At 34.6% G+C, this 25,432-nt stretch overlaps 1 protein-coding gene across 4 annotated transcripts in view; it reads left to right on the forward strand.

Annotated features, from left to right (window-relative positions):
- The window catches only part of LOC108222702 (callose synthase 7), a 29,397-nt gene extending 4,806 nt beyond the window's left edge, over nucleotides 1-24,591 (forward strand). For 2 of the 4 annotated variants that reach the window (XM_017396584.2, XM_017396586.2), the window contains 34 exons: nucleotides 29-152; nucleotides 6,929-7,063; nucleotides 7,168-7,244; nucleotides 7,329-7,422; nucleotides 8,184-8,306; nucleotides 8,381-8,498; nucleotides 9,790-10,121; nucleotides 10,208-10,260; nucleotides 10,462-10,522; nucleotides 11,192-11,273; nucleotides 11,376-11,425; nucleotides 11,502-11,588; nucleotides 11,695-11,799; nucleotides 12,687-12,781; nucleotides 12,931-13,015; nucleotides 13,093-13,256; nucleotides 13,733-13,856; nucleotides 13,989-14,092; nucleotides 14,206-14,314; nucleotides 14,401-14,552; nucleotides 19,565-19,674; nucleotides 19,760-19,870; nucleotides 19,959-20,027; nucleotides 20,170-20,356; nucleotides 20,435-20,540; nucleotides 20,651-20,773; nucleotides 20,847-20,965; nucleotides 21,106-21,189; nucleotides 21,951-22,063; nucleotides 22,130-22,359; nucleotides 22,841-23,638; nucleotides 23,728-23,778; nucleotides 23,989-24,174; nucleotides 24,288-24,591. In XM_017396584.2, the coding sequence (XP_017252073.1) occupies nucleotides 29-152; nucleotides 6,929-7,063; nucleotides 7,168-7,244; nucleotides 7,329-7,422; nucleotides 8,184-8,306; nucleotides 8,381-8,498; nucleotides 9,790-10,121; nucleotides 10,208-10,260; nucleotides 10,462-10,522; nucleotides 11,192-11,273; nucleotides 11,376-11,425; nucleotides 11,502-11,588; nucleotides 11,695-11,799; nucleotides 12,687-12,781; nucleotides 12,931-13,015; nucleotides 13,093-13,256; nucleotides 13,733-13,856; nucleotides 13,989-14,092; nucleotides 14,206-14,314; nucleotides 14,401-14,552; nucleotides 19,565-19,674; nucleotides 19,760-19,870; nucleotides 19,959-20,027; nucleotides 20,170-20,356; nucleotides 20,435-20,540; nucleotides 20,651-20,773; nucleotides 20,847-20,965; nucleotides 21,106-21,189; nucleotides 21,951-22,063; nucleotides 22,130-22,359; nucleotides 22,841-23,638; nucleotides 23,728-23,778; nucleotides 23,989-24,174; nucleotides 24,288-24,533 (4,807 nt within the window). In that variant the 3' untranslated portion in view covers nucleotides 24,534-24,591. Of the gene's footprint in view, nucleotides 1-28; nucleotides 153-6,928; nucleotides 7,064-7,167; nucleotides 7,245-7,328; nucleotides 7,423-8,183; nucleotides 8,307-8,380; nucleotides 8,499-9,789; nucleotides 10,122-10,207; nucleotides 10,261-10,461; nucleotides 10,523-11,191; nucleotides 11,274-11,375; nucleotides 11,426-11,501; nucleotides 11,589-11,694; nucleotides 11,800-12,686; nucleotides 12,782-12,930; nucleotides 13,016-13,092; nucleotides 13,257-13,732; nucleotides 13,857-13,988; nucleotides 14,093-14,205; nucleotides 14,315-14,400; nucleotides 14,553-19,564; nucleotides 19,675-19,759; nucleotides 19,871-19,958; nucleotides 20,028-20,169; nucleotides 20,357-20,434; nucleotides 20,541-20,650; nucleotides 20,774-20,846; nucleotides 20,966-21,105; nucleotides 21,190-21,950; nucleotides 22,064-22,129; nucleotides 22,360-22,840; nucleotides 23,639-23,727; nucleotides 23,779-23,988; nucleotides 24,175-24,287 lie in introns of those variants that run through there. The other 2 variants (XM_064094554.1, XM_017396587.2) reach the window with 2 other exon arrangements.
- The last annotated feature ends 841 nt before the right edge of the window (nucleotides 24,592-25,432 follow it).

A 25,432-nucleotide genomic window follows, 5' to 3' on the forward strand; every position in this document is an offset into this window, starting at 1 on the left:
TACCTCTCTCTCTGCCCTGTGTATCTAGGTATCCACAAGGTTCCGATAGAAAACAACTAGAGCTTCTCTATATTGGGCTCTATCTTCTTATTTGGGGTGAAGCATCAAATATTCGATTCATGCCGGAATGCATATGCTATATTTTCCATAAGGTTTGCATGATTTTAATCTGGCAAGTAAATATGGATTAGTTTTTAAGTACTTCTATTTATAACTGTGCTCAATATGTTTAAAATTTTGCAAGTTGACAGTTAGCTCTTATAGTACTAACTTTGCCTAGTTTATATTTTTATTGTCAATCCTTAATTAGTGTGAGCCTATTTCTTCCGGTTTGCAAGGCCGATTTGATGTCTTGTTTCCCTTTTAGATAATTCTGATTTAGAAAATCTTTAATTGGTTGTCTCTAATTAAGTTGGCTATGTTCTGCATCATCAAACATTTTGACCAAGTTCACATGGATGTCTTGCTTAGCAATATAGAGGACCGTTTATGAGGTGACATGTTTCTTCCAACTACTAGGCTTTTGTTTTTAACTTACCCTCAAAAGAGATATGTGGAACTTCCTTTCAAATTTCATAAGATTAGGGGTCATACTGCTGACAGGAGGGGTGAATACAGGAGAATTTCTTGTTATTGACACCTAGGCCTTGCATTCTAATGTACATCTTGTAGATTGTTTGGAAAGTAGAACATCCGTGCATAAACCGAACCAGTACAATTCCTTGCTAGACAAGCAAGTTGTAAAGAATGCAAAATTTACCTAGACAAGCTACATATAATATGTCATTAACCAGCAATAAGAAGTCAACATACACAGACTTAGAGTCTGGCGAGACCTCTCACATCTTAGTCGCAAAAGGTTGATGGTTTAATCCTTGATGAAGGCACATGAGTATGAGATTTAATATTCTTGTAGAAAAATCTTAGAAAATAAATTCCTGAACTCTTTGTTTTGACAACAATTTCACATGATCCTTTATACGCTGTTGCTTAAGAAGTCTCACTTTTGCTGATATATACTGACAAAGATATGAGAAAAAGCTTATATTTCTCCGATGATTTGTTATACAAACAAGCTCCTGTATTTATAGGTACAGCAGAGCTAATTAGCGCTAAAAATCAGCAAGCAGATCTCACTATATCTGCCTGGAAATCAGCCTACAGAATCCCCAATTATTAGCCTAAGTCAAGCCTAATACAACTGCACAAATCACTGATTTACAGCTAGTAAATAGCAGCTATATACAACTACTAAATAACAGCTACATTATACTGTAATGATAATTATATTGACACCCCCCCTCAAATTGATGCTGGTAAATCTAGTAGCATCAATTTGCCATTAAGAAACTTGTGCCGTTGACGTGTCAAAGCTTTTGTAAACACATCAGCTGTTTGAAGATTAGTACTAACATGAGGAAGTTCAATAACACCACGAGTAAATGCATCTCTGATATAATGACAATCAACTTCGATGTGTTTTGTTCGTTCATGAAATACTGGATTGGAAGCTATCTGAATGGCACTTTTGTTATCAGCATGGAGTGGAGTAGGATTAATTTGAGAAGCTCCAAGCTCGGAAAGAAGGCCACGTAACCAAACAATTTCAGCACAAGCTGCAGACATGGCTCTATATTCAGCCTCCGTGGAAGATTTTGAGACATGATCTTGCTTTTTACACTTCCAAGAGATCAATGCATCTCCAAGAAAAGTACACCATCCAGTTGTAGATCTTCTAGTATCCGGACATCCAGCCCAATCAGCATCACTATATGCTGTCAAATGAAGATCAGAATTTTTTGGAAAGAATAGACCACGCGTAGGTGACCCAATTAAATATCGAATAATACGCTTCACTGCAACAAGATGAAGATGCCGAGGTGATTGCATAAATCTGCTAACTATATGGACAGCATATGAGATATCAGGCCTAGTAATTGTTAGATAGATGAGGCTACCAACCAATTGTCTATATAAATAAGGATTAGGCAAAAGCTCCCCTTCATCTTTTCGATATTTAACATTCACTTCCATTGGTGTATCAACAGCAGTAGCCTCCTTTAAACCAGCCAACTCAATAAGATCTCTGACATATTTATGCTGATTTAAGAATATACCTTGATCTCGAGAATGAACTTCTAGACCCAAAAAATACTTAAGATCCCCAAGATCCTTCATTTGAAATGTACTATGCAACATATTCTTGAGTTTTGATATGAGCACAGTGTCACTGCCTGTGATGATTATATCATCGACATAGACCAGAAGAAAGACCATACCTTCTTGTGTCTTATGAAAGAAGAGAGATGAATCATATTGGCTTTGTGTAAAAGAGAAGTTGATGAGAGTATGGCGAAACTTATCAAACCATTCTCTAGGAGACTGCCTCAACCCATACAAAGTGCGCCTTAACCTGCAAACTTTATTTGGAGCTATCCATGCCATGCCATGTGGAAGTTTCATGTAAATTTCTTCTTTAAGATCCCCATTCAAAAAAGCATTTTTGACATCCATCTGATGTAAAGGCCAAGATTTAGAGGAAGCAACAGCAAGAATGGTTCTTACAGTGGTCATTTTAGCAACTGGTGCAAATGTCTCTTCATAGTTGATACCATATTCTTGTTTATTGCCAAGTGCAACCAGCCGAGCTTTGTATCGATCTAATGAGCCATCAGACTTGAGTTTCATACTATAAACCCACTTGCTACCAATTGGCTTAACATTTGGAGGCAAGGAAACAACGTCCCAAGTATGATTTTCTGCAAGAGCTTGAAGTTCTGTTTCCATTGCTTGTTGCCAACACTCATGTTCCATAGCCTGTTTATAACAAGTGGGAATAGAGATGGGAGATAAAGTAGTGGACATGGCTACTGGATTTGTATAACCATACCTGTCGGGAGGTTTTGAATTTCTAGAGCTTCTCCGAACAGGAGGTGGATCATTGGAACTCGGTAGAACAGGATCAGGTGCGTCCGAAAGAGTCGCAGGAGCCATAGTGGGAGATGTGCGTCTATGATAAACATGACCTGGTTTAAATCTTTGTGATGGGGCTGATGACTCGGGAAAATGAGGCAATATAGCTATCGATGGGAGTTGTGAAGTCATTTGTGTGCAAAAAAATGACTGATTTTCAAAGAAAATTACATTTCTAGACACACGAATACGACGAGTATTAGGATCATAGCAAAGAAAACCTTTTTGGGTACCACCGTATCCTAAAAAAGCACACTTGACAGATTGTGCAGTAAGTTTGTTCCTTTCATGTGGCTGAAGAAGAACAAAACAAACACATCCGAAAATATGAAGATCAGAATAATCTGGTGCATCTTCATATAAACGGAGGTAGGGAGATTCATTGTTTAAGGTGGGAGATGGTAATCTGTTTATCAAATAAACAGCAGTAGACAGGGCTTCACACCAAAAATGAGATGGAACACAAGACTCGATGAGGAGAGTTCGAACGACATCAAGAAGATGACGATTCTTTCTCTCGGCCACACCATTTTGTTGTGGAGTTGATGGACAAGATCGTTGTGATATGATTCCATGATTTTGAAGGAAAGATTGAAATTCATTTGATGTATATTCACCACCCGAATCAGATTGCAAAATTCTGATTTTTGCAGAAAATTGTGTCTCGATTAAAGCATGGAAAGTTTGAAATGCTTTAAAGACCTCGCTTTTATATCGAAGGAAATATACCCAAGTATAACGAGAGAAATCGTCTATAAAAGTTACAAAATACTTGTAATGTTGATGAGATACCACTGGTGAAATACCCCATACATCTGTATGCACAAGTTCAAAAGCTTTGGTGGTGTGAGATTTACGTGATGGAAAAGGAAGTGTTTTGCTTTTACCAAGTTTGCAAGATGCACAATGAATATTGTCTGTATTTGAAGAATTCGAAACTTTATTCCCAAGCAAACCAGATTTAAGTAAAATACTAAGAACATGAGAATTTGGATGTCCTAACCGCTTATGCCACACTTGATTATTACAATCAACGGCATTACAAGAGACATAATTTGACACTAGAGAAGGTGATGGGAGTAAAGGAAAGAGACGTCCCACTTTAGGCCCCTTCGCGATCATCTTCCCTGACACTTGATCCTGCACAAAACAACCAGAATTTGAAAATTGAACGGTGCAATTGTTATCAACTAACTGGCCAACAGATATAAGATTAGTAGACAACTTTGGGGACACAAAAACTGTATTCAGAGAGGTTGAAATATCACCAACAGCAGTAATAGGTAAAGAGTTACCATCAGCAGTTTGAATATGAAGATCCCCTTTATACTTTTGAACATTATTTAGGGGTACTGTTGTGCTAGTCATGTGATTTGAAGCAGCGGAATCAAAATACCAAGGCTTATGGGCAGAATTTTTGTTACCTGAAATTCCTAAAGTTGAAAATGCATTAACTATCATCTGCTGGATCATTTCAGGAGTAACAGAGGACTGACCAAAGTTCGGAGCATTTGAGGATCCAACTGAGACATTGTAAGCAGTCTCAGATTTCTTCGGAGGCCGGATTGGACAATCTTTAATAGTATGCCCAGCTTTCTTGCAATAATTGCAGAATTTTTTAGTGCAATTAGTAGCAACATGTCCAAATCCTTTGCAACTGTAGCATTGGATATTACTCATATCTCTTCCACCTCTATGCTTTCCTTGGGCAACATATGCAACAGGAATTGGAGAAGAATTCTGTGATTTCTGATCGATGAAAGTTTGTGTCATGAGCCGTTGTTCTTCTCGAAAAAGCTCACCTATGCAAGTATCGATTGAAGGAACTGGATTTCTATTCATGAGGTTGGACCTGACTGGTTCAAAATCTCCCCGCAATTTCATTAAAAACTGATCACGTTTGCTCGTCTCGTGTACACTTTGGACAGCAACTAGTCCTTCAGCAGAAACACTCTCATACACAATATCAGTGTATTCATTCCACAAATTCTCAAAAGAAGAATAAAACTCTTGAATTGTCATGCTTCCCTGACTTAGTTGTCCCAACTCAAGCTCTAATTGAAAACGTCGGGCGGCGTTGCTTTGATTGTAAACTTTCTTCAAGTAACCCCACATATCTTTAGAAGACTTGTAAGGCCTGAGATTGAGAATCATAGACGGTTCCATGCTCCCGAGAATCCAAGACATTATCTGAGCATCCTTCACCTTCCATTTCGCAAGTTTCTCCTTTTCTTTGGAGTCAGGTGCAGATTCCGTTCCATCAACAAAGCCCCATAATTCTTTTCCCTTGACAAGAATCTCAAATTGGAAAGACCAAGCAGAGTAGTTCTTCCCATTAAAACGAACAAGAAAGTTGTTAGATTGCTCCAATGACATGATTCGAAAAAAAACAAGAACCAAGAGATGAATTCCAAGAAAGATGACTAAAAAAAAACACTGATTATTAAGGTGGACAAGAAGTACAAGAGCAGATTTTCAAATAACCAGCTCTGATACCATGACAAAGATATGAGAAAAAGCTTATATTTCTCCGATGATTTGTTATACAAACAAGCTCCTGTATTTATAGGTACAGCAGAGCTAATTAGCGCTAAAAATCAGCAAGCAGATCTCACTATATCTGCCTGGAAATCAGCCTACAGAATCCCCAATTATTAGCCTAAGTCAAGCCTAATACAACTGCACAAATCACTGATTTACAGCTAGTAAATAACAGCTATATACAACTACTAAATAACAGCTACATTATACTGTAATGATAATTATATTGACATATACAGAAGCTCCATTGCTAATATAATAACCGTAAAAAAGTGATGCAAATTCAAGGCCACTTGGCACAAGTAGCATAAGGATTTAAAAACCTAAATCACTTTTATTCAGGTCACCCAATTCAACCCCCAGAATATTAGTCTGCACTGACTAAAAGAAACATAACATCTGATGTTTGTCGTTAATAGTTTATATATATATCAAGTTATTTTAAGGCTTTGAGGAACTAATTTTTCAGTTCCCTGCAATGAGGATAGAACAATGTTTTCCCAAGCTGCCATTTTTTTTAAAAAAATTGACAAGTTTTAGAAGATCTTATCCAGAGTACCCAGAGAGTTTATATTGCTTCTTTGCATAAAAATGATGTAATTAACACATTCTCCTGTATTATTATAGATATGTTCTAGCTTCGGAGAAGCTTCAAAATTACTGTCAATGAATTAAGACAAAATTTCAGTTAAGCATAGCTATATTTTTCTTTATTTGTTCCAACAATTATAAGTCTTGGCTTATTTTTCTAAAATATATTTCCGACTAGTACATGATTCTTACCAAATGATTCTTCTCTACGACTCAATTCTAGGTTAAAATGTTACTCCATCTTACCCATTTGTTTACAAATGGGTTGTGCACAGAGGTTAAGAAAAGAGATTAAAATCAGTAAAATGAGATGAAAACTAGGTAAAGTCATTGGACCTATCAATATTTAACAAATAAATGACAAGTAATTTAAAAATGAGGAGGAATGTAGTGGTTGTACTAGTGTTTTATATTATTAATAATTACTACCTTTGGGAACTTGTGAAATGTAAAAAATTGGAAGGGACATCCCAAAATGGAATATGTAAAGAAATTGGTTTGGACGAAGGAAGTATTATATTGTCTTGATTTCCTGAACACTTCATATATCATTTTTCTGGAAAGAAAGAATAGCAATAATTTAAGGATACCCACAGGGATCCAATCATTAAGTATCCGCTTTCAAGTTTCTTCACAATGAAATAAGGAGAATATCATATAACTAATTATAAAACTCATGAATATAAAGTGTAGTGAATTTGTGATACCTGGATATATTTGTGCTAACTGTTAAAGACTAATTGTGATTTGGTATGTCAACTATTTGTGCCTGTTCTTTTCACTATTTGGGAATTAACCATATTGTCTTTAAAAAATATATAAGATGTCGGACGAGATCAATGGAATTCTATTTAGCAATGTTCAACCGGTAAGCGGAGGTGCATATCAAACGACAATGCGTGGTGAAGAATCCTTTCTTCAAAATGTTGTGACGCCGATATATGAAGTCTTGCTTAAGGTACCTGGCATAACTATACCTACTATATAAATATAGTCATAGATATTGTTTTTTAAGGAGTATTTACTAAATTTTATGATTACATGTGTATTTGTGTGCAAAAGGAAGTCAGGAGACATAATAACGGTAAAGCAAGCCATTCAGCATGGAGAAACTATGATGATCTGAATGAATATTTCTGGTAGATATTTATATCTTTGTTAATCAAACGTGGTTCATAATTTTCTTGACAATCTGCCAACATTTGCCGGCTATTGCTTTTCAGGACAGACAAATGTTTTAAGCTTGGATGGCCTATGGATATTAAATCAGCTTTTTTTGTGCATTCGGAAGAGAAAAGGCCTGATGCTGCAGTAAATGTACACGCGCACACATATAATGCACATCACACACACAACACACACACTGCCTACAATCTGGATGGTATTTTATATACAGATGGAAACCTCATGTTATACCTGTTGAGCAGTTTTAATATCTAGTTATAATTTTATTATCTCCCAACAACTACAACGATGGAGGGGGGGGGGGGGGGGGTTGTGTTGAATACAATCTCTAGAAACACATATAGACAAACTAAAGAGAAACTTTTTAAAAAATTCAAGAAACAAGATCTGTAAACTGTTGTACTTTCAGTGTAGTTTGCTTTACAAACTTTGCCTAACAGATCTAAGCAAAGTAACTTGTTTTTCTTGATAAACTACGCTACTACACACTAATTGTATACTAGTGTTTACACCCCTACACTATTACAAGGAATATTCTCTTTCTAAGAAAAACAAGGCTCTTGTGGTTGTAATTTATGCTTTATTGTGAATGATGATGATCACATTTTGACAAAGAACTTCAAGGCGATATCGCAATGTGGGGGAAGTTCCCATCAGGCAACATATTCTTATGTAGATTTAGTTCATAGGAAACTTTTCGGAGTAAATAAAATATTTCATAATTTTTTGAGTCTTCTTCTTAAGTCTATCATTTACCATCTTATTAAGTAATTTATGTTCGTCCACTAAACTATTAATTGTCGAACCGTGGCAAGGTCTTTATTATGACATACCTCGATTATCTCTGTATGCTATCTGAAAGGTTATTAACAGATGCATGCATTAACTTACAGGGACGTGATCAGATCATTTCTGGAAAGAAAAAGCCAAAGACAAATTTTGTTGAAGTACGAACATTTTTGCATTTATATAGAAGTTTTGATCGGATGTGGGTATTTTTCATATTGTCACTTCAGGTAATTTTAAATCCTCGGTATTTGATTAAAACACATTACTGCAGACATTATGCATTAACACCTTATTCTTTCAGGCTATGGTAATTATTGCATGGAACCATAATGGATCCCTTGCTGTGATCTTTGAGGAAGAAGTCTTTAAACACATATTGAGCATTTTCATTACTCTCGCTCTCTTAAATTTTCTGCAAGGTATTTGTAATTTCCTTACCTCTGCGGTTTTCATAGATATGATACATACTCAGTGGCTAGGAAAGGAACTGAGTATAGGCCAGATACACATCCTTCTGTAAAAAAATACTGTTGCATTAAAACATTATAGTTCGTATTATGAAGTAAAATAATGGTGGAGGTGATCTAGACACTGTTTAGCTAAATTATTGATACATACTCTAAAAGACTCGAAGTCTCGAACAATGAAATATATAGCAATGCAATAAATTTATGATTAGAAAAAGGAAATGATGCATGTATATGTTCTTAACATCTTATCCTTTAATCCGTTAACTATCCTCTAAAAAAATAGAAATGAAAAGATTCAGGCGGGTGTTGTGTGTGTATCAGATAAAATTTTAACAGCCTCTCTTTGTCCATATATATATATATATATATATATATATATATATATATATATATATATAGCCTATATGGAGTCTTACCCCAATACAAACCAAATTAGCCTACAAACTAAAAACCAGTTTCTGGTCAATTTTTTATTACTATTTTTAACTATAGAAATCACTAATTTGCCCATCACAAATCACTAATTTATATAAAGCATATCTCGCGAATATAAATATATACATACATACAAGTATATACAACGTATATAATCATCATCTTCACCCGTACTACAATAAGGAACCTCCTACCACCATTACCAACACTTTTTATGCCACCAACTACCATCACTAATAGCCACCGCCGTTTACCCCATAACTTAGCACAATTAGCGACTACTTACCACAATCACACGCCTCCTCTCATCACTTACTACCATCATGGGCCTCCTATTACCATAGTTGATCATTAATAATCGACAACTAATAATTAAGATAAGTAGATTTTCTCAAATATGAAAAATAAAAATTTCAGATTTTACTATATAAAACAGTGATTAATGCAGTATAAACTAGTGATTCCCGTAGTTGTAAATAGTGATTTTGAAACAGGTTTTTAGTTTGTATTTAAGATTTGGTTTGTATGTGATCACTAGCCTGTGTGTGTATCAATTATAAATAAAACTAAATGAACGACCTAGTTAGAATGAAGTTGAGTGATGATGATAAAATTACAGAAAAGATCATAAAGATCTATCATACTTACATCACAATTCACACATGTATATATTATGTATGTACAAGGAACATGTAAAAGCAAATATAATATAGAGTAACTTATATATAGACTCAGAATGCCTCTTATTAATTTTCAAAGTTACTCTCTTTGTCATGAAATTTGTCTTTTACAAAATATTTCACAGCAACTCTGGATATAATCCTTAGTTTCAATGCCTGGGGGAGCTTGAAGTGGACTCAGATCTTCCGCTACATTCTGAAATTCTTTGTTGCTGCCTTCTGGGCTGCTCTACTGTCAATTACTTATGCGAGATCATTTCAGAATCCAACAGGAATTATAAAATTTTTCAGTACCATAGGAGGCAATTGGCGGGACCAGTCATTGTTTAGCTTTTGTGTTGTGATATATTTGATTCCCAACTTTTTGGCTGTCTTGCTTTTTGTGCTTCCTCCTTTACGAAGATCAATGGAGCGTTCAAACTGGCGTATAATTAGTCTTCTTATGTGGTGGGCTCAGGCAAGCATATTAAGCTTTTGCTATATACAGTATTAATTAAGTTAGTGTTGAAATATATAATTTATTTGTTTTTAACTTCTGCGCAGCCGAAGCTGTTTGTTGGAAGAGGCATGCATGAAGACATGGTTTCCCTCTTTAAGTAAGTAATCTGACTAGTAGGTGTGTTATAGGTATAACATGTAAATTTGACTTTGGTGCCTCTCGTTTCAGAAGTACAGTGCCTGCTTTCTCTCTGTGGTGTGTGTGTCACCCCCCCCCCCCCCCCTCTCTTTTGTGGAAATTGGGCAATGATATTTTTAAATTTATTTTCATCTTGCTAACAAAGACTGCACAATATCAGGTACACACTATTCTGGATTACACTGCTAATAAGCAAACTAGCATTCAGCTATTATGTGGAGGTAATCCTATTTATATCAAAAGTTTTCTGTCAATTCTGTCTGGAGGAAAGAAACATTGAAGTTGTGCCATATGCCATCAATTTTCTAATAATGATTCATCTGATAGTCAGCTGACAGAAGAAAACTGCTTTTCGATGTATTTCCTTTTCTTTTTCCGAAAACCTGAAAAGTTTTTATGAAGATATATTCGTATACTATACATAAAGAGAGGACCAGGTGTCTTAGATAGGTTAACAGATTAGTTGCTGCTAAGTGGATATAGTATGTGTGTGCATGCGTGTCTCTTTTCAGAAATCCCCACAACTAAAATGGTTCCAATTTTATGTCCCAGGCTTGTGTTCACACCTTTTATTGGCGCAGTCCTTAGGTTTTTGAATTTTTAGACATATCTGGCATTTTCTAGTTTGATATTGTGCTATTACAAAATATGGACAACTTTGTGAGTCATGGGGTAAATTGTTGATTGTTCTTGGTGCTTTAGCTCTGTATAAGTTAGGTCTTTTTCTACTCTAGAATTTATATAAGCAGGAACACGTAAATACTAAGTTGTAATATCAATCTGCCTTTAGATTTGCAACTTTCCATAGGATTTAGGCCAGCACTACTTCTCATTCATCTTGTGCATGTGATTTTTTTTTCTTGTAATCTGTTCATTTAATTTGTGTCTAGATCCTTCCCCTGGTTGCACCTACAAAGGTGATAATGAAAGTGAAAGTCAGTAACTATGAATGGCACGAGTTCTTTCCGAAAGGTGAAATTTTAATTATTTCTGGCCGAAGTCCAGAAGTCTTTTGCTTGTTTACTGTGAAGTATTTAATCAAGTTTAAGCGCCAACTGTTCTAAATTTGACTAGGAACTCGCAATATTGGTGTTGTCATTGTTATATGGACTCCAGTTGTCATGGTAAGTGGTATAGAGCATTTAGGGAAACACCTATTTTAACTTGTGATGAAACATAAATAAAGTAATTGCTATATAGGTCTATTTCATGGACACTCAGATATGGTATTCTATTTTCGCCACCATTGTTGGTGGGATCAATGGAGCTTTCAGCCACCTGGGTGAGGTTAGCTATAATCTTATTTGAACTTTAGTATTTTAAAAATAAGAAGTAATTTAGTGGTACATGACTACTGCAGTATAACATTTCACTCTCTAACATCTATATTTAGGTTCGGACACTTGGAATGCTGCGGTCTCGATTTGAATCCGTTCATTCAGCCTTCCGTCAGCGTCTTCTTCCATATTCTAAAGAGATGGTTAGGAAAGAGCATATGGTAATGCAATCTTTGTCGTTATTTTTCTAGTTTTGGGATCTGTAATGCAAGTTTGTACCCGTGGGATGCTTTGTGTATGTGGCTTTTATGCATATACTATCCTAACACTGAAAACATTTGAAAAGGATTTCAAATCATGTGACTGTCACCCCGAACAATTTATTTTGCCTTTTGGTATCCAAGGCAGACAGTAGACACTTATTTTAGGCTAAAAAATGGGAATATTTTTCCAAAATATAGCAGAGTCTGACACTTGGACATGTAGTCATATTAGAAACTTACGGACTTGTTACAAAGACATGCAATGCATACAAACATACACACACATTTCGATATTATATGATATGCTTGGAACACTAATGACAATTTTGTTGTCACACCTTTTAAGACGGTTGTTTTGGTAAAAGCATTTAGCAATAAATTGTAATAAGTGGGAAAACATTCTTTAACTTTGAAAGAATTGTATGTCAACAATAGTGATCCAAGAGAATTCACTTCACTTTGAACATTAAATCGTATTATTTTGTCCGTAAAAATAAGCAAAACCCGGTTGTTTTTTGGAATCAGGCTTAAGTTAGTACTTAGCGTGCAAGAAATTATGGATTTTTATATTTAGCGTAATTATCAATATGGTATAAGCATGGCCTGCATTTTATATGCACAAACTTTCAAGTACTGACTAACCTCAGTCAAATTTGGACGGAGGGACGCGAATCAGAATTTTTGAAAATTAAGATACTGAAACATTTTATTTTATGGTAAAGGGACCTAGACCATAAAAGGTCTAAGTTTAAGGACAGAAGAATTTATTTTTACTTTATATATATGCTTTTCTTGTACCTTCGCTTTGAATATTTTATAATAATCTGCAAACACTACAATGTCAGGATGATCCAATGGGGAAAAAGAACTCAGCCAAATTCGCCCAGGTGTGGAATGAATTTATTTTCTCTATGAGGATGGAGGATCTGGTTAGCAATAGGTTGGGACTGCCTCCTCAATTCATGTGTCTTCTTATATATTATTATATGAGCACATTTGATAAGTTATACTGAGTTATATGTCTTATTTCCCTTTCTCTATTGACATATCTCCATCTAGTTATCTGTTTATCTATGTTTGATTGTTTAGAGAGAAGGACCTTCTTCTAGTGCCGTATTCATCCACTACCACAGTCTCTGTTGTGCAGTGGCCTCCTTTTTTGCTAGCTAGCAAGGTGGGAAATCAAAGTTTGTGTTATGCATTTAAATATGCAGCAGACTTATTCAACTTGCTTCTTGTTTCTTTTTTCAGATTCCGATTGCACTAGACATGGCAAATAATTTTAAGAGGAAAGATGATGCTGAATTGTTTAGGAAGATTACTGCTGATGATTATATGCGTTCAGCTGTGATTGAATGCTATGAAACACTCGGGGAGGTACTATATGGATTTCTTGAAGATGAAGAGGAGAAAATGTAAGATTATTCAAAATACCTTCTTCGGTTATTCACTGGGGATACTAATACCTTCTTTGGGTTATTTCATAGAGGATAGTAATTCTTTAAATATATATATTTTACTAAGAAAGCCAACGAACTTCCTCAAAATATTTTTAATATAAAGGCTTCACCACTTCTCATAATTTTTTTAGATATAGTAGCACATAAAATCTATCAAAATTCAAAATTAAAAAAATTATCTATACATTTCCATCTTTCATGAAGCATCTTCGGATATAACTAAATAATGATAGTTTCCACTGCGTACAGGAAATGCTTAAAACCAGATATTTGCCTCGCTGTCATGATTTAAATTTAATATGATAATGTAATGTAATAAGAACCTCATTGACTCTTGTATTTGTGTTCTTTTCGCGAAATCATTGTGTATTGTTACACACTTAATGAATTATCCTCAAGAATCGGTTTCATAGTCTATTTTGCTCCTCCAGGATTATTAGGCAGATTTGCCGTGAAGTAGATGTTAGCATACAACAGAGAAAATTTCTAAGTGAATTCCGGATGAGTGGTTTGCCTCTACTTAATAACAAGCTGGAGAAGTTCTTAGAGCTCTTGGTAATATGTTTGTTACAGCTAAATACACCACCGACTTTACTTTATCATATGCATATACAAACTTTTTATTTTGTGGAATTGCTGATCATGGAAAGTTGATCAAATAAAGGACATAATATTGTATATCTGCAGCTAAAAGATTATGATGATGAAGAGTCATACAGATCCACAGTTATTAACATTCTCCAAGATATTATGGAGATTATCACCCAGGATGTTATGAATAATGGGCATGAGTAAGTGATGAATGCCAACAAACTAGTTATTGTGAAATTTCTTTAAGAATCATTTGTGTGTATTTTCTTTCATATGATTTATGAGTTTTGACTTGCCTCTCCACTCATAATAGAATTCTTGAGAAGTCTCATCAAATTGACACACATAATGAACATGATAAAAAGCAGAAGTTTGAACGGATAAATATTCATCTTGCTAAGAATCCAACCTGGAGAGAGAAGGTACATGTTTATAATTTATTATAGTAGATTCAGCACTACTTTTTATACTGTCATTCTTTAAAAGATTTTTTTTTTTTTTGGGATAGGTTGTGAGGCTTCATTTGCTTCTCACAGTTAAGGAATCTGCAATAAATGTGCCTATGAATTTGGATGCACGTCGACGCATAACCTTTTTTGCAAATTCCTTGTACATGAAGATGCCAAACGCTCCAACAGTTCGTGCAATGCTCTCTTTTAGGTTAGTTCAGTATGAGTCTTAGCTCCTACTCGTATATTCTTAAACACTACTCATGTGTTATACCTTTTATTCCCAAAGTTATTGAAGTTAACATTCTAACTACGAAATCTGTCTTCATAATTCTTAGCCTATAATTGCCCTTTAAATTGAGGAAAAAATTAATATCGATACAGATTTATCTACAAAATTTTCTATATAATGTATAGGAAAAGGGGATCTAAAATGAATGTGTCGTTGAAGTCACGTATTAATATCAGAATTAGGTCACCTTTCTCTCTCATCAAGATCGTGAAAGGTAATAAGTATAATTGGTTACATCCACATAGAGATAGATTACAGACATGTGCACCATTCAGTCCATTAAGTCTTAATAACTAGGTTATACCTGTGATGCTTGGACTCTCCATCTAACCTTGCCACACCTATGTCGACACGATACAACCTGGACATGAAATCCCGAGCCTTGTTAAATGAGTTCGAGCTACTTGTGTGCCGCTCAACTCAAATTATAGCCCTAGGATAAGGAGGAAGTAATTTTTTTTTTTTTTTTAAGGTAATCTCTTCCCCGGGATTGGTGGCGCCTGACCTGAAGTTAGTTTGATGTTTAGCTATAGTGTAGTAATTTTTCAATCTTTGTGTTCTCGTAAATTAGGGTATGTGACATTATGAACATAATAAAAATATTATATATTTAATAATTTTTAATATAGCATCCAAATTAATTATATAAAATCTTGCAAATATTCTTATATTTGTATTTGACTTTTAGGCACACTGTTAAAAAAATATAATTTAATAGAATGGTGTATTTAGTAACTTGGATTTTATATGAAATCTAGGATATGGTCAAATGTATGTTTGGATAAACGAAAGAATTTGAATTTGGTTTCAGTTGAAATCCAAGATAATTAAATACTACTATAGAACTACGAAACTTGTGATACCAATGAAGTCACATCATTTGAAATCAAGCATTTGAAATAATTACATGTTTCCAAATACAATCTAATGTAAACCACAATTTTCTTTATCCAAATTGGGGTGTTGGTTTCCTAAGAAATGTGCATTCTTTGAATTTTGGTGTTCGAAGAATCTAACACTTGAATACTTTACTCAAGAGGCTATCGTTGCAGAACAATTCTGTAATAATATAACCGCAAGTGAATAGTCTTACACGATTATAAAGGCAAGTGCGGGTATAACCTTAGAAAACGTGAATCAAGTTTCTAATATATATAATATTACAAGAACAAATTAAAACCTTCAAAATATTGGGTTCCCTTACCACATATAATATTCACGACATGGTGTGTGTGTGTGTAGGGCATTGCTCACAAACGAACACCCTTAAAAGAAAAACAAAGAGGAACGCTTTAGAAGCGAACATAGAATCTCATCTAAAACAAGAATTAAATTTTGATTTTAAGCTAATTAACCTTTTATTATGAATAATAATGGTATCTAACATGTTTAACAACAATTATGAATTAAAAATAATATGATTCCATGTGATATTAATCATGTAAAGAATATATATATGATTCTATTCAGGATTCTGTTTTGGATTCTATTCTGGATTCTATGATATTTCATAAAAATAATTTGGATGAGTCTGGATGTTAGTTGTCATATATTAAGTTTAGTTAGTGTTTAACTATGTAATTATAATCTTAACAAATCATTTTTTATGAAAAATAAAGTGTTATGATAGTGTTCTGTGTTGTTTTTTTAAAGTGTACTATGTGTAGTGCAACCCTATATATATATATATATATATATATATATATAGAGAGAGAGAGAGAGAGAGAGAGAGAGTCATGCTCCACTACAAACCTTCTTATTTTAGAAACTAAAAACCCAGCTGAATTATCACTTAACTCTAGGAAGAGTATCACTAAATTCTCCCACAACCCCACCTTCTCCTCCAACCCAGCCTGCCTCCACCTTCACTTCCAGCAACTTCATGCCGCCACCCCATCCATGTCTGCCGCCTCTCCATGTTTGTCTCCACCGTATCTACAACCAACGAATCCAACCCACCTCCACCACCTCCACCTGCGTCACCTCCACCTCCGTCGTCCTCACCTCCATCATCTTCCCCGATATACTCCAATTTTAAAAACCTAATTCTGTCTATTTATCAACTACAGAACAGAGCAACCTGTTAAATCCGCTGAAATTGTTGCTCCATTAACCCTTCCATGTCCACCACCTTCATCTCCACCCCCGCCTCCACCATCTCCACCACCGCCACCACCACCAGAATCAAGTACAAGAACAAATCTGCAGAGTTTCCTCGATTTCTGGAAATTTTGCAACACAGATCACTAAATTCTAAAGAGAATATGACTAAATTGTACTGAGAATAACACTAAACTGAATTGGTTTTTAGTTTTTATTTTAAAGATGGAATCTATTTGATCATGAGCCTATATATATATATATATATATATATATATATATATATATATATATATATAGGGATAGGATCAAATAAAAACTTTTTTAAGTTACTAACTTACAAACTTTTTTTTTTGAATTTTTTTATTCACCCATCGTGTTAATCCTTAGTTATAGAAAGTATCCATATTGAAAATTCTTGAAAAAACATCACAATTTTTAAAAATAATGCATAAATAAATCGTGCATTCAACACATTTTTAACTGGGGTTCAACATCGGTTGTAGGAACACCAATTATCATTGTGTTGAATATATCTATAAAGATGCTTAAACTATACCTCTGGGGTTTAGGTAGGGTCTAGAAACATAAATATTAGTTATATAATACGTTTAACTTAATTCTTACATTAAAAAATTAGTTTATGTACTTCTCCAACACAATTTTAATCGATGTTCAACAAAATATGTTAAAAAAATGTTGAACTCAAATTATATATATGTTGAACGCATAATGTTTGTAAGTTTGTAAATATCTACCAGAACCCACCCACATATATATATATATATATATATATATATATAAATACATACATACATACATACATACATACATACATACATACATATATATATATGTTTAACAACAATTAAACACAAGCGTTTGGAATAAAGACAACCAATGATTACAAATCAAATGAAGTCTAGCTATACTACGAATTCCTTACAAACTTGTGTGGATTAAATAATTAATATTGCTCACATGGATGTAATATTGCATATGATTAATACTCCTGTCCCTCTCATGTTTTGTGAATTTTCAAAGTCATAATTATCAGAAGTTGACTATTGAAATTTAAAATTATTATTTTATATTTTTATAAATTCAAAAAATAACTCTGATGAAACATCACATTAATTTTTTTGGAAAATTGTTTTGTAACATATATGTTTAACTATATATATTAGTTACTCAAAACTTTGTCAGCTTGGACTTTGAAAAGTCAAATATAGGACACGTGGATTGTGAAAAAAAGGATTAAAATATATACATATCACATATCGTATATAACATGAAATACATGACCCTTTAACTATGTCATTTATTTTATTTATATTGTATGTTATGGAACTATTTATTTGTACCGTTAAGGAGGTAATTATTATTTTACTATATCAAATAATAATTCTAATGGAGAGGATTATGTCGTCACTTGAAATCACGTGCTTCAAACACTCCCTTTCACTTTACAGCTTCACAACTTTGGCTGAAAGTCCTTATTTTATTCAAAGCATCCCATACTTTTTGAGCAAATATTATGTCTAATAGATTTTTTTTATTAAGTTGGGTGTGGCTTTAGTTAATTTTTTATAATCTAGCCAATTTATTTCTAATGTTCCACATACCACATCATTAGATCCTCTACCGCCAAGTGAAAACTACTTAAAAATACCTGATGTGTAGTGGGACATGTAAATTGATTGTTATATTAAGTCAATGCATAGCAATTCTCAGTGTTCAGATACAATAAACTATCGTACATAATACACATTTTGTACTTAATTTGATTGTCATGGAATTGATTTCAAATTCAGGAACAATTTTTAGTTCACTGTTCAAAACTATATTTAATATGGATAATATTAGGATAAATGCCCAAAATACCTATTCTGAGTGTTTATATGCCCAAAACATCCATTTTCAGAAACACTGCCCAAAATACCTACACATATTAGACACTCCTTAACTAATGGAGCATCAATGGTTATACTCCTTGTGGAGCGTCAGTGATACGCGGTCATATAGTCCTTTGTCACTGGAGGATCACACCTGATTACTGCTAGTGGAGTATCACACCTGATACTCCATTGATACTCCACTGGTATTAGCGTATTAGTGTATCATCCTGATACTTCTCTGACAGTGGAATATCCTTATTTAGGGCACTATTCACTAAATATTGGTTGTTTGGTCAAATATTGGTGATAACTGGGTATTGGGCACTCACCCATAATATAATGTATTGAGTTTAAATACTCCTAGTAGTGATATACTATTTTTTAATAGTGTCTCACAAATTATTTTAGCAAATAATATCTCATTAGCCCCTTCACATGTGGTGTAACAGTGAGCCGTGTTGATAATTTAGGTGCCGAAGTGCATAACATGGGCCTTTGACCAATAATTGCTGTGGTTCAGATGAAAGATATAGTTATATACGGGGCTCAAACTCGGAATCACACACAAAAAAAATATTCGTATGTGATATGTTTTTAAGAGAAATTAATTAGTGACTTGGATTGAACTCTCACTTATCTTATATTCAATTGGATTTCAACTCAAAGTTGATGATTAATTATAATTGCTTTTAAGAAAAACATTGATGCCTTTAAGAGATCCAACTGCCACCGTATGTAAAATTGAGTTCCAGATCTCAGTTCTCAGATCTCTTGTGAAAGTTTATTTAATTTTTACAATTTTAATGATTGTTGCTTCAACAATCAATTTACTGCTTATATGGTTGCATCCCCTTCAAAAATATAAATTAGTTTCGGTGATAGTTGCAATCTTCATTAGCATGGATCTCTTTTTATTCTTTGTTTCCTTGTCAGTGTTTTGACTCCATATTTTAAAGAAGATGTTCTTTATTCGGAGAAGAAGCTCAACCTGGAAAATGAGGATGGAATAACAACTTTATTTTACCTGCAAAAGATATATCCAGGTGTTTTGACTTTGATGCTTGAACAGGGCTGTCATGAATTATAATGTGTGAAGAGCTTACTTACATCTTTTTAACTCTGAAATAGATGAATGGAACAACTTTGAAGAGCGGATGGAGGATCCAAAATTTAACAAAGACAGGATTGAATCCATACGCCAGTGGGTTTCATATAGGGCTCAAACACTTTCTAGAACAGGTTTAAAAGTAACACAATGCATGCAATTTATCTTTGCCGTGAAATGAACATAAAAAATTTATAGCTTTCTGCTTTTATAACTCTCCAGTAAGAGGGATGATGTACTATAAGGATGCTCTTAGACTTCAGTGCTTCCTGGATTATGCTGAAGATGATGGTAAGTGGTTTCTATTAATAATTTTCTGTTTGTGTTTATATTTTAAATCGATACTTTCTCCTCCTATATCAAATCAACGTTATGATTACCCAAGTAGGACCAGGCTACTGGAATTGATTGATCACTTATGCCTGTTTTGCAGCTATCTTTGGTGGCTACCAGACGATGGATATGAATAAGGACCACAAAAATCTCATGGACCGTGCGCAGGCATTGGCAGATTTAAAGTTTACCTATGTTGTTTCATGTCAGGTCTATGGTGCACAGAAAAAATCCAGCGATCTTGAAGATCAGAATAGTGCAGCCAACATTTTAAATCTCATGCTAACGTAGTCTACACTGGTTTTGGATATAAATATGTAGACATGGAAAGTTGAGTGTAATTTTAACCTCATGATAAATTTCAGGTATCCATCGCTACGTGTTGCTTATATTGATGAAAGAGAGGAAACTCACGACGGAAAAAAGGTTTATTACTCTGTTCTAGTCAAGGGAGGAGAGAAGTTAGATGAGGTGAGTAAATAACAATAAGAATTTTTCTAGGAAACTGATTTGTGTAGCAATAATGACAATACAATAGGCTTCTCCTTGGGTAAAATTTTACTAGTAAATTGTGTTTTTAGGAAATCTATCGCATCAAACTTCCTGGTTCGCCTACTGATATTGGTGAAGGGAAGCCTGAAAATCAAAACCATGCAATCATTTTTACACGTGGAGAAGCCTTGCAAGCCATTGACATGAATCAGGTGACTTAACTGTTTTTGTTTTATCGTTTTCATGTAACCTGCTGTTTTCCAGCCGCTAACTGCCTGCCTTTAGGATAACTATTTCGAGGAAGCTTTTAAAATGAGAAATGTATTGGAGGAATTTCATAAAACTCATCATGGACAAAGAACACCAACAATATTGGGATTGAGAGAGCATATATTTACTGGAAGGTTTGATTATCTATTATATCTCATGAATCATGATTTTAGCGGATTTATATTTTTTTGCTACGTAAAACGGAGAAATGATAATAGAAATGATTCCGGAGTAATTATGGTAGATTTTGATATAGAACCTTCATATATTTCAGTGTTTCATCTCTGGCTTGGTTCATGTCCAATCAGGAAACTAGTTTTGTAACTATTGGCCAAAGAGTATTGGCAGACCCACTAAGGTATACCATTTTCCATTACACAATGCAAGTAGTTTTTCATGTGATTCTGCTAATATGTGCGCATCCATCACGATTTTGTTTGTGGTGAAGAGGATTGTGACGAGGATATTTTTTAGGCCTGTAATGTTTGTTTGTTTGTTTTTTGCTAAGTGAGGCCTTTAATGTTTATGCAACTAAAATGATGGCTGACAATATGATTAGGGTAAGATATATACATATGCTGTTTTCATGATAGGTGGTCTCTTTGACCTCAATTTTTCATGCTTCTGTGACCAAACTATGAAATTGTATCCACAACCAAGTTTGAGAGATATCATATCTTAATGTTGTTTCTAACTTTTTTTTATTTGGTGTTTATGTGATAGCATTGCCCTAAGTTCAGTATTATATTACTGAATCTATTTATATATCATTGCCACTGTTCATGTATAATATTCCCAGTGATTATTATTAGTACTCTTTGCATAATAATGAAAACTATGATTTCTGTCCGTTCCCTGAACCATAATTTGTAATCTAAAAGTTCTCAACATCTAATGTGCTATATGACTTCCACCACCTTTTCCTTCTCAGTACTACTTAATCCTTTAACTGATCATAGCCTGCTTCAATGATCTTTCATCTGAAGTGTGAATTGTACCGTGTATCAGTACTCGTGATTTCTGACTTTGATGATTATTTGGCTCTATATTTAGATTTTAAAATGAGTTAATAATACTTCTATGTTATACTTATCTAAATTGCACTTTTCTTTTACTCAGAGTACGATTCCATTATGGACATCCTGATATATTCGACAGAATATTTCATATAACAAGGGGTGGCATAAGCAAAGCTTCAAAAAAAGTTAACTTAAGTGAGGATATATTTTCAGGTAAACCTCATCCAAATCTAAAATTCACCATTGCTAAGTTGTCATTACTGATAGTATGTTCTTCAGGTTACAATTCCATTCTGCGAGGTGGATACATAACACATCACGAATATATACAAGTTGGCAAGGGCCGTGATGTGGGGATGAATCAAATCTCCCTTTTTGAGGCTAAGGTTGCAGGTGGGAACGGCGAGCAGACGCTTAGCCGTGATGTGTATAGACTTGGACGACGGTTCGACTTTTATAGGATGCTGTCCTTCTACTTTACCACAGTTGGCTTCTACTTTAGCAGTATGGTATATTTCATGTATCCAGTATTAGTTACTTGTACAAAATCCCCCACCCCTCTTTAAAACCCCTAAATCAACACACACACACTCCCACACACCCACAAAAGGTGATTGTCTGCTTGTGTTTCAAGCTGAAATTGCTAATTTGGCATATAATTAACTTGATTGAGAAACCCACTTACAGTACTTCGATTGGTATATATACATAAAAGAATGTTTAGCTGAGTTGAAATCTTGCAAGTATAACAACATAGATGGTATCTACATCACTCTTGACATTGTATATTATATAAACCAATAGGATTTTTGTTGGATACAACATCATGTATGTCTCTCTAAGCTAAAAATTCCCTTAATATAATCTAATATGGCGATTTCAAGACACCATCCCTAGTATTAAAGTTGTTTTACTTAGTTTCTACGGTAATGTCTTAAAAATTAAACACTGAGAATGTACTTGGCATGAACTATAAACTCATTGTTTCAGGTAACCGTGCTTATTGTTTATGTATTTCTATATGGGCGCCTATATTTGGTTTTAAGTGGGCTGGAAAAGAGAATAATAGATGATCCAAATCTTCATGTAAGCAAGTCCCTGGAAGATGCTCTGGCTCCTCAGTCTGTGTATCAGCTAGGTTTGTTGCTTGTACTGCCTATGGTTATGGAAATTGGTCTTGAAAGAGGATTTGGCACCGCGGTGGGTGATTTTATAGTTATGCAACTTCAACTGGCAAGTGTCTTCTTCACATTCCAGCTTGGGACAAAAGCCCACTACTATGGTAGAACTATTCTTCATGGAGGCTCTAAATACAGAGCTACGGGCCGTGGATTTGTTGTTTTCCATGCAAAATTTGCTGAAAATTACAGGCTGTACTCACGTAGCCATTTTGTGAAAGGATTGGAGATGGTTATTCTCTTGATTGTATATCAAGTATATGGGGAATCATATCGTAATTCAAGTCTGAACATGTTTGTCACTCTATCAGTATGGTTTTTAGCTGTTTCCTGGTTGTTTGCTCCTTTTGTGTTCAATCCTTCAGGATTTGACTGGCAGAAAACGGTGGATGATTGGACGGACTGGAAAAGGTGGATGGGAAATCGTGGTGGTATTGGTATATCACCTGACAAAAGTTGGGAGTCCTGGTGGGATGACGAACAAGAACATTTAAAACACACAAGCATAAGGGGTAGAGTGCTTGAGATAATCCTTGCTCTCCGCTTTTTCGTTTATCAATATGGAATTGTGTATCACCTTGACATAGCTCATGAAGATAAGGATTTAATGGTACATGTTTCTTTCTCGTTTTAACTTTTTTTTTCTATACCCTGCACTATTATGCAGCCATCAAGAATTCACTAATATAGGTTTCGTAGGTGTATGGCCTCTCTTGGTTTGTCATGGCAACAATACTTCTGGTCTTAAAGGTATACGTATTTAACTCATAAAAGTAGATAAGATAACCGTGATCTTAGGTTGGTTGCAAATTTTTGTGAAGCAAGCATGTCACTTTCAAGTCACAAAATGTTTATATAAGAACAGTTAGAGATTATGATATATAATCTCATTTCGTATACTGGTACTACCAAGTGAATTTCTGATATATGATATGCTATCTAATTGTATTTGTACCTCAGCTATTATCGATGGGCAGACGAAAATTTGGTACCGATTTTCAGCTCATGTTCAGGATTGTAAAGGTGCTTCTGTTCTTTGGCTTCGTCACAGTCACAGTTATCTTGTTTCTAGTATTGGGTCTTACTGTCAGTGATTTATTTGCCGCTATCCTTGCCTTCGCACCCACAGGGTGGGCTATTATCCTGGTTAGTACAGTTCTGTGCCAAAGTTTATACATGTCAGGTGCAGTATTTCAACCAAAAAACATATAAAGTGCAATTAAGCTTACTTCAAAACAACTTCTACCCTTTTTTGACAGATTGGCCAGGCATGCAAACCCTGTTTGAGGCGTATAGGATTGTGGAAATCGATAATGGAGTTGGCAAGAGCATATGAATGTGCGATGTCAGTGTTAATATTTATGCCTATAGTTGTTTTATCGTGGTTCCCATTTGTCTCGGAATTCCAAATAAGGTTGCTCTTTAATCAAGCTTTTAGTAGAGGTCTCCATATTTCCATGATTCTGGCAGGAAAGAAAGACGGAGACAAAAAATCATCCAATTGAACTTTGTAGTTGATAATTATCATCCATAATATTAATCAATAATCTGTACATTTATGCATATATTTGCTGCCTCATTTCAGTATCAAAGATTATGGTGCTCTGCTGTGTCTGCTGTCAAGTTATGGTGTGTAAGCAAATGGAATTTTTTCCAGATCGATGGTTATAACCTATAACTATGAGTTCAAACTACCCATTATTTTGTGTGTCGCCACGTCTGGGCAACATTTTATCGTGAAATTAGGAAATGGATTCAAAATTTAGTAGAAGTATCTGCAGTAGTACTCATATTGTTGTTCTAGGCTCATAGCAGAAGGGAGAGATTAGCACGAAGCAATTGGAGAGATTGTAGTAGAATTGAGAAGATCATTTCGTTTAGTAACATGTTAATCGGTGTCTACTGTAACTTGGGAAGTAACTCCATAACATACTACATAAACTGAATGTGTAGTTTCCGTGGTGTCGTATCTCATTGAAGTTGTTAGAATATTATACGATCCTGGTAAGCCATCCTCTTAACATCTTAGGTTTGAGGAGAATTAGTCACTTAACATGGTATCAGATCTCAGATTCACGGCAGACTTGTCCATTGCGTTTACAGGCTTGTGTTTTTCGAAAATTAACTTCAACTAAGAGGGGGATGAGGCTAAGTTAGTTGCTGTCAACATAGGAGATACTAGTCACTAGTGTTCTGCAATTTTAACCCAGGACAGCTCTGAGACAAAGCTGAGATTTTCAATGGTTCGGCCAGGGGGCGGCGTTAGGACAACACAAGCAGAACGGCAGTACCATGATGATAAAATTTCTGGAAAAATAATTTAAATTTATTTTCAGTCCTAATCACAAATTATACACTTGTGCTTATGTAGGACATTGTACTTGCATGCTTGACAATATGTACA

The sequence above is a fragment of the Daucus carota genome, chromosome 5 (assembly GCF_001625215.2).
Source record: "Daucus carota subsp. sativus chromosome 5, DH1 v3.0, whole genome shotgun sequence".
In the NCBI taxonomy this organism is placed as follows: domain Eukaryota; kingdom Viridiplantae; phylum Streptophyta; class Magnoliopsida; order Apiales; family Apiaceae; genus Daucus; species Daucus carota.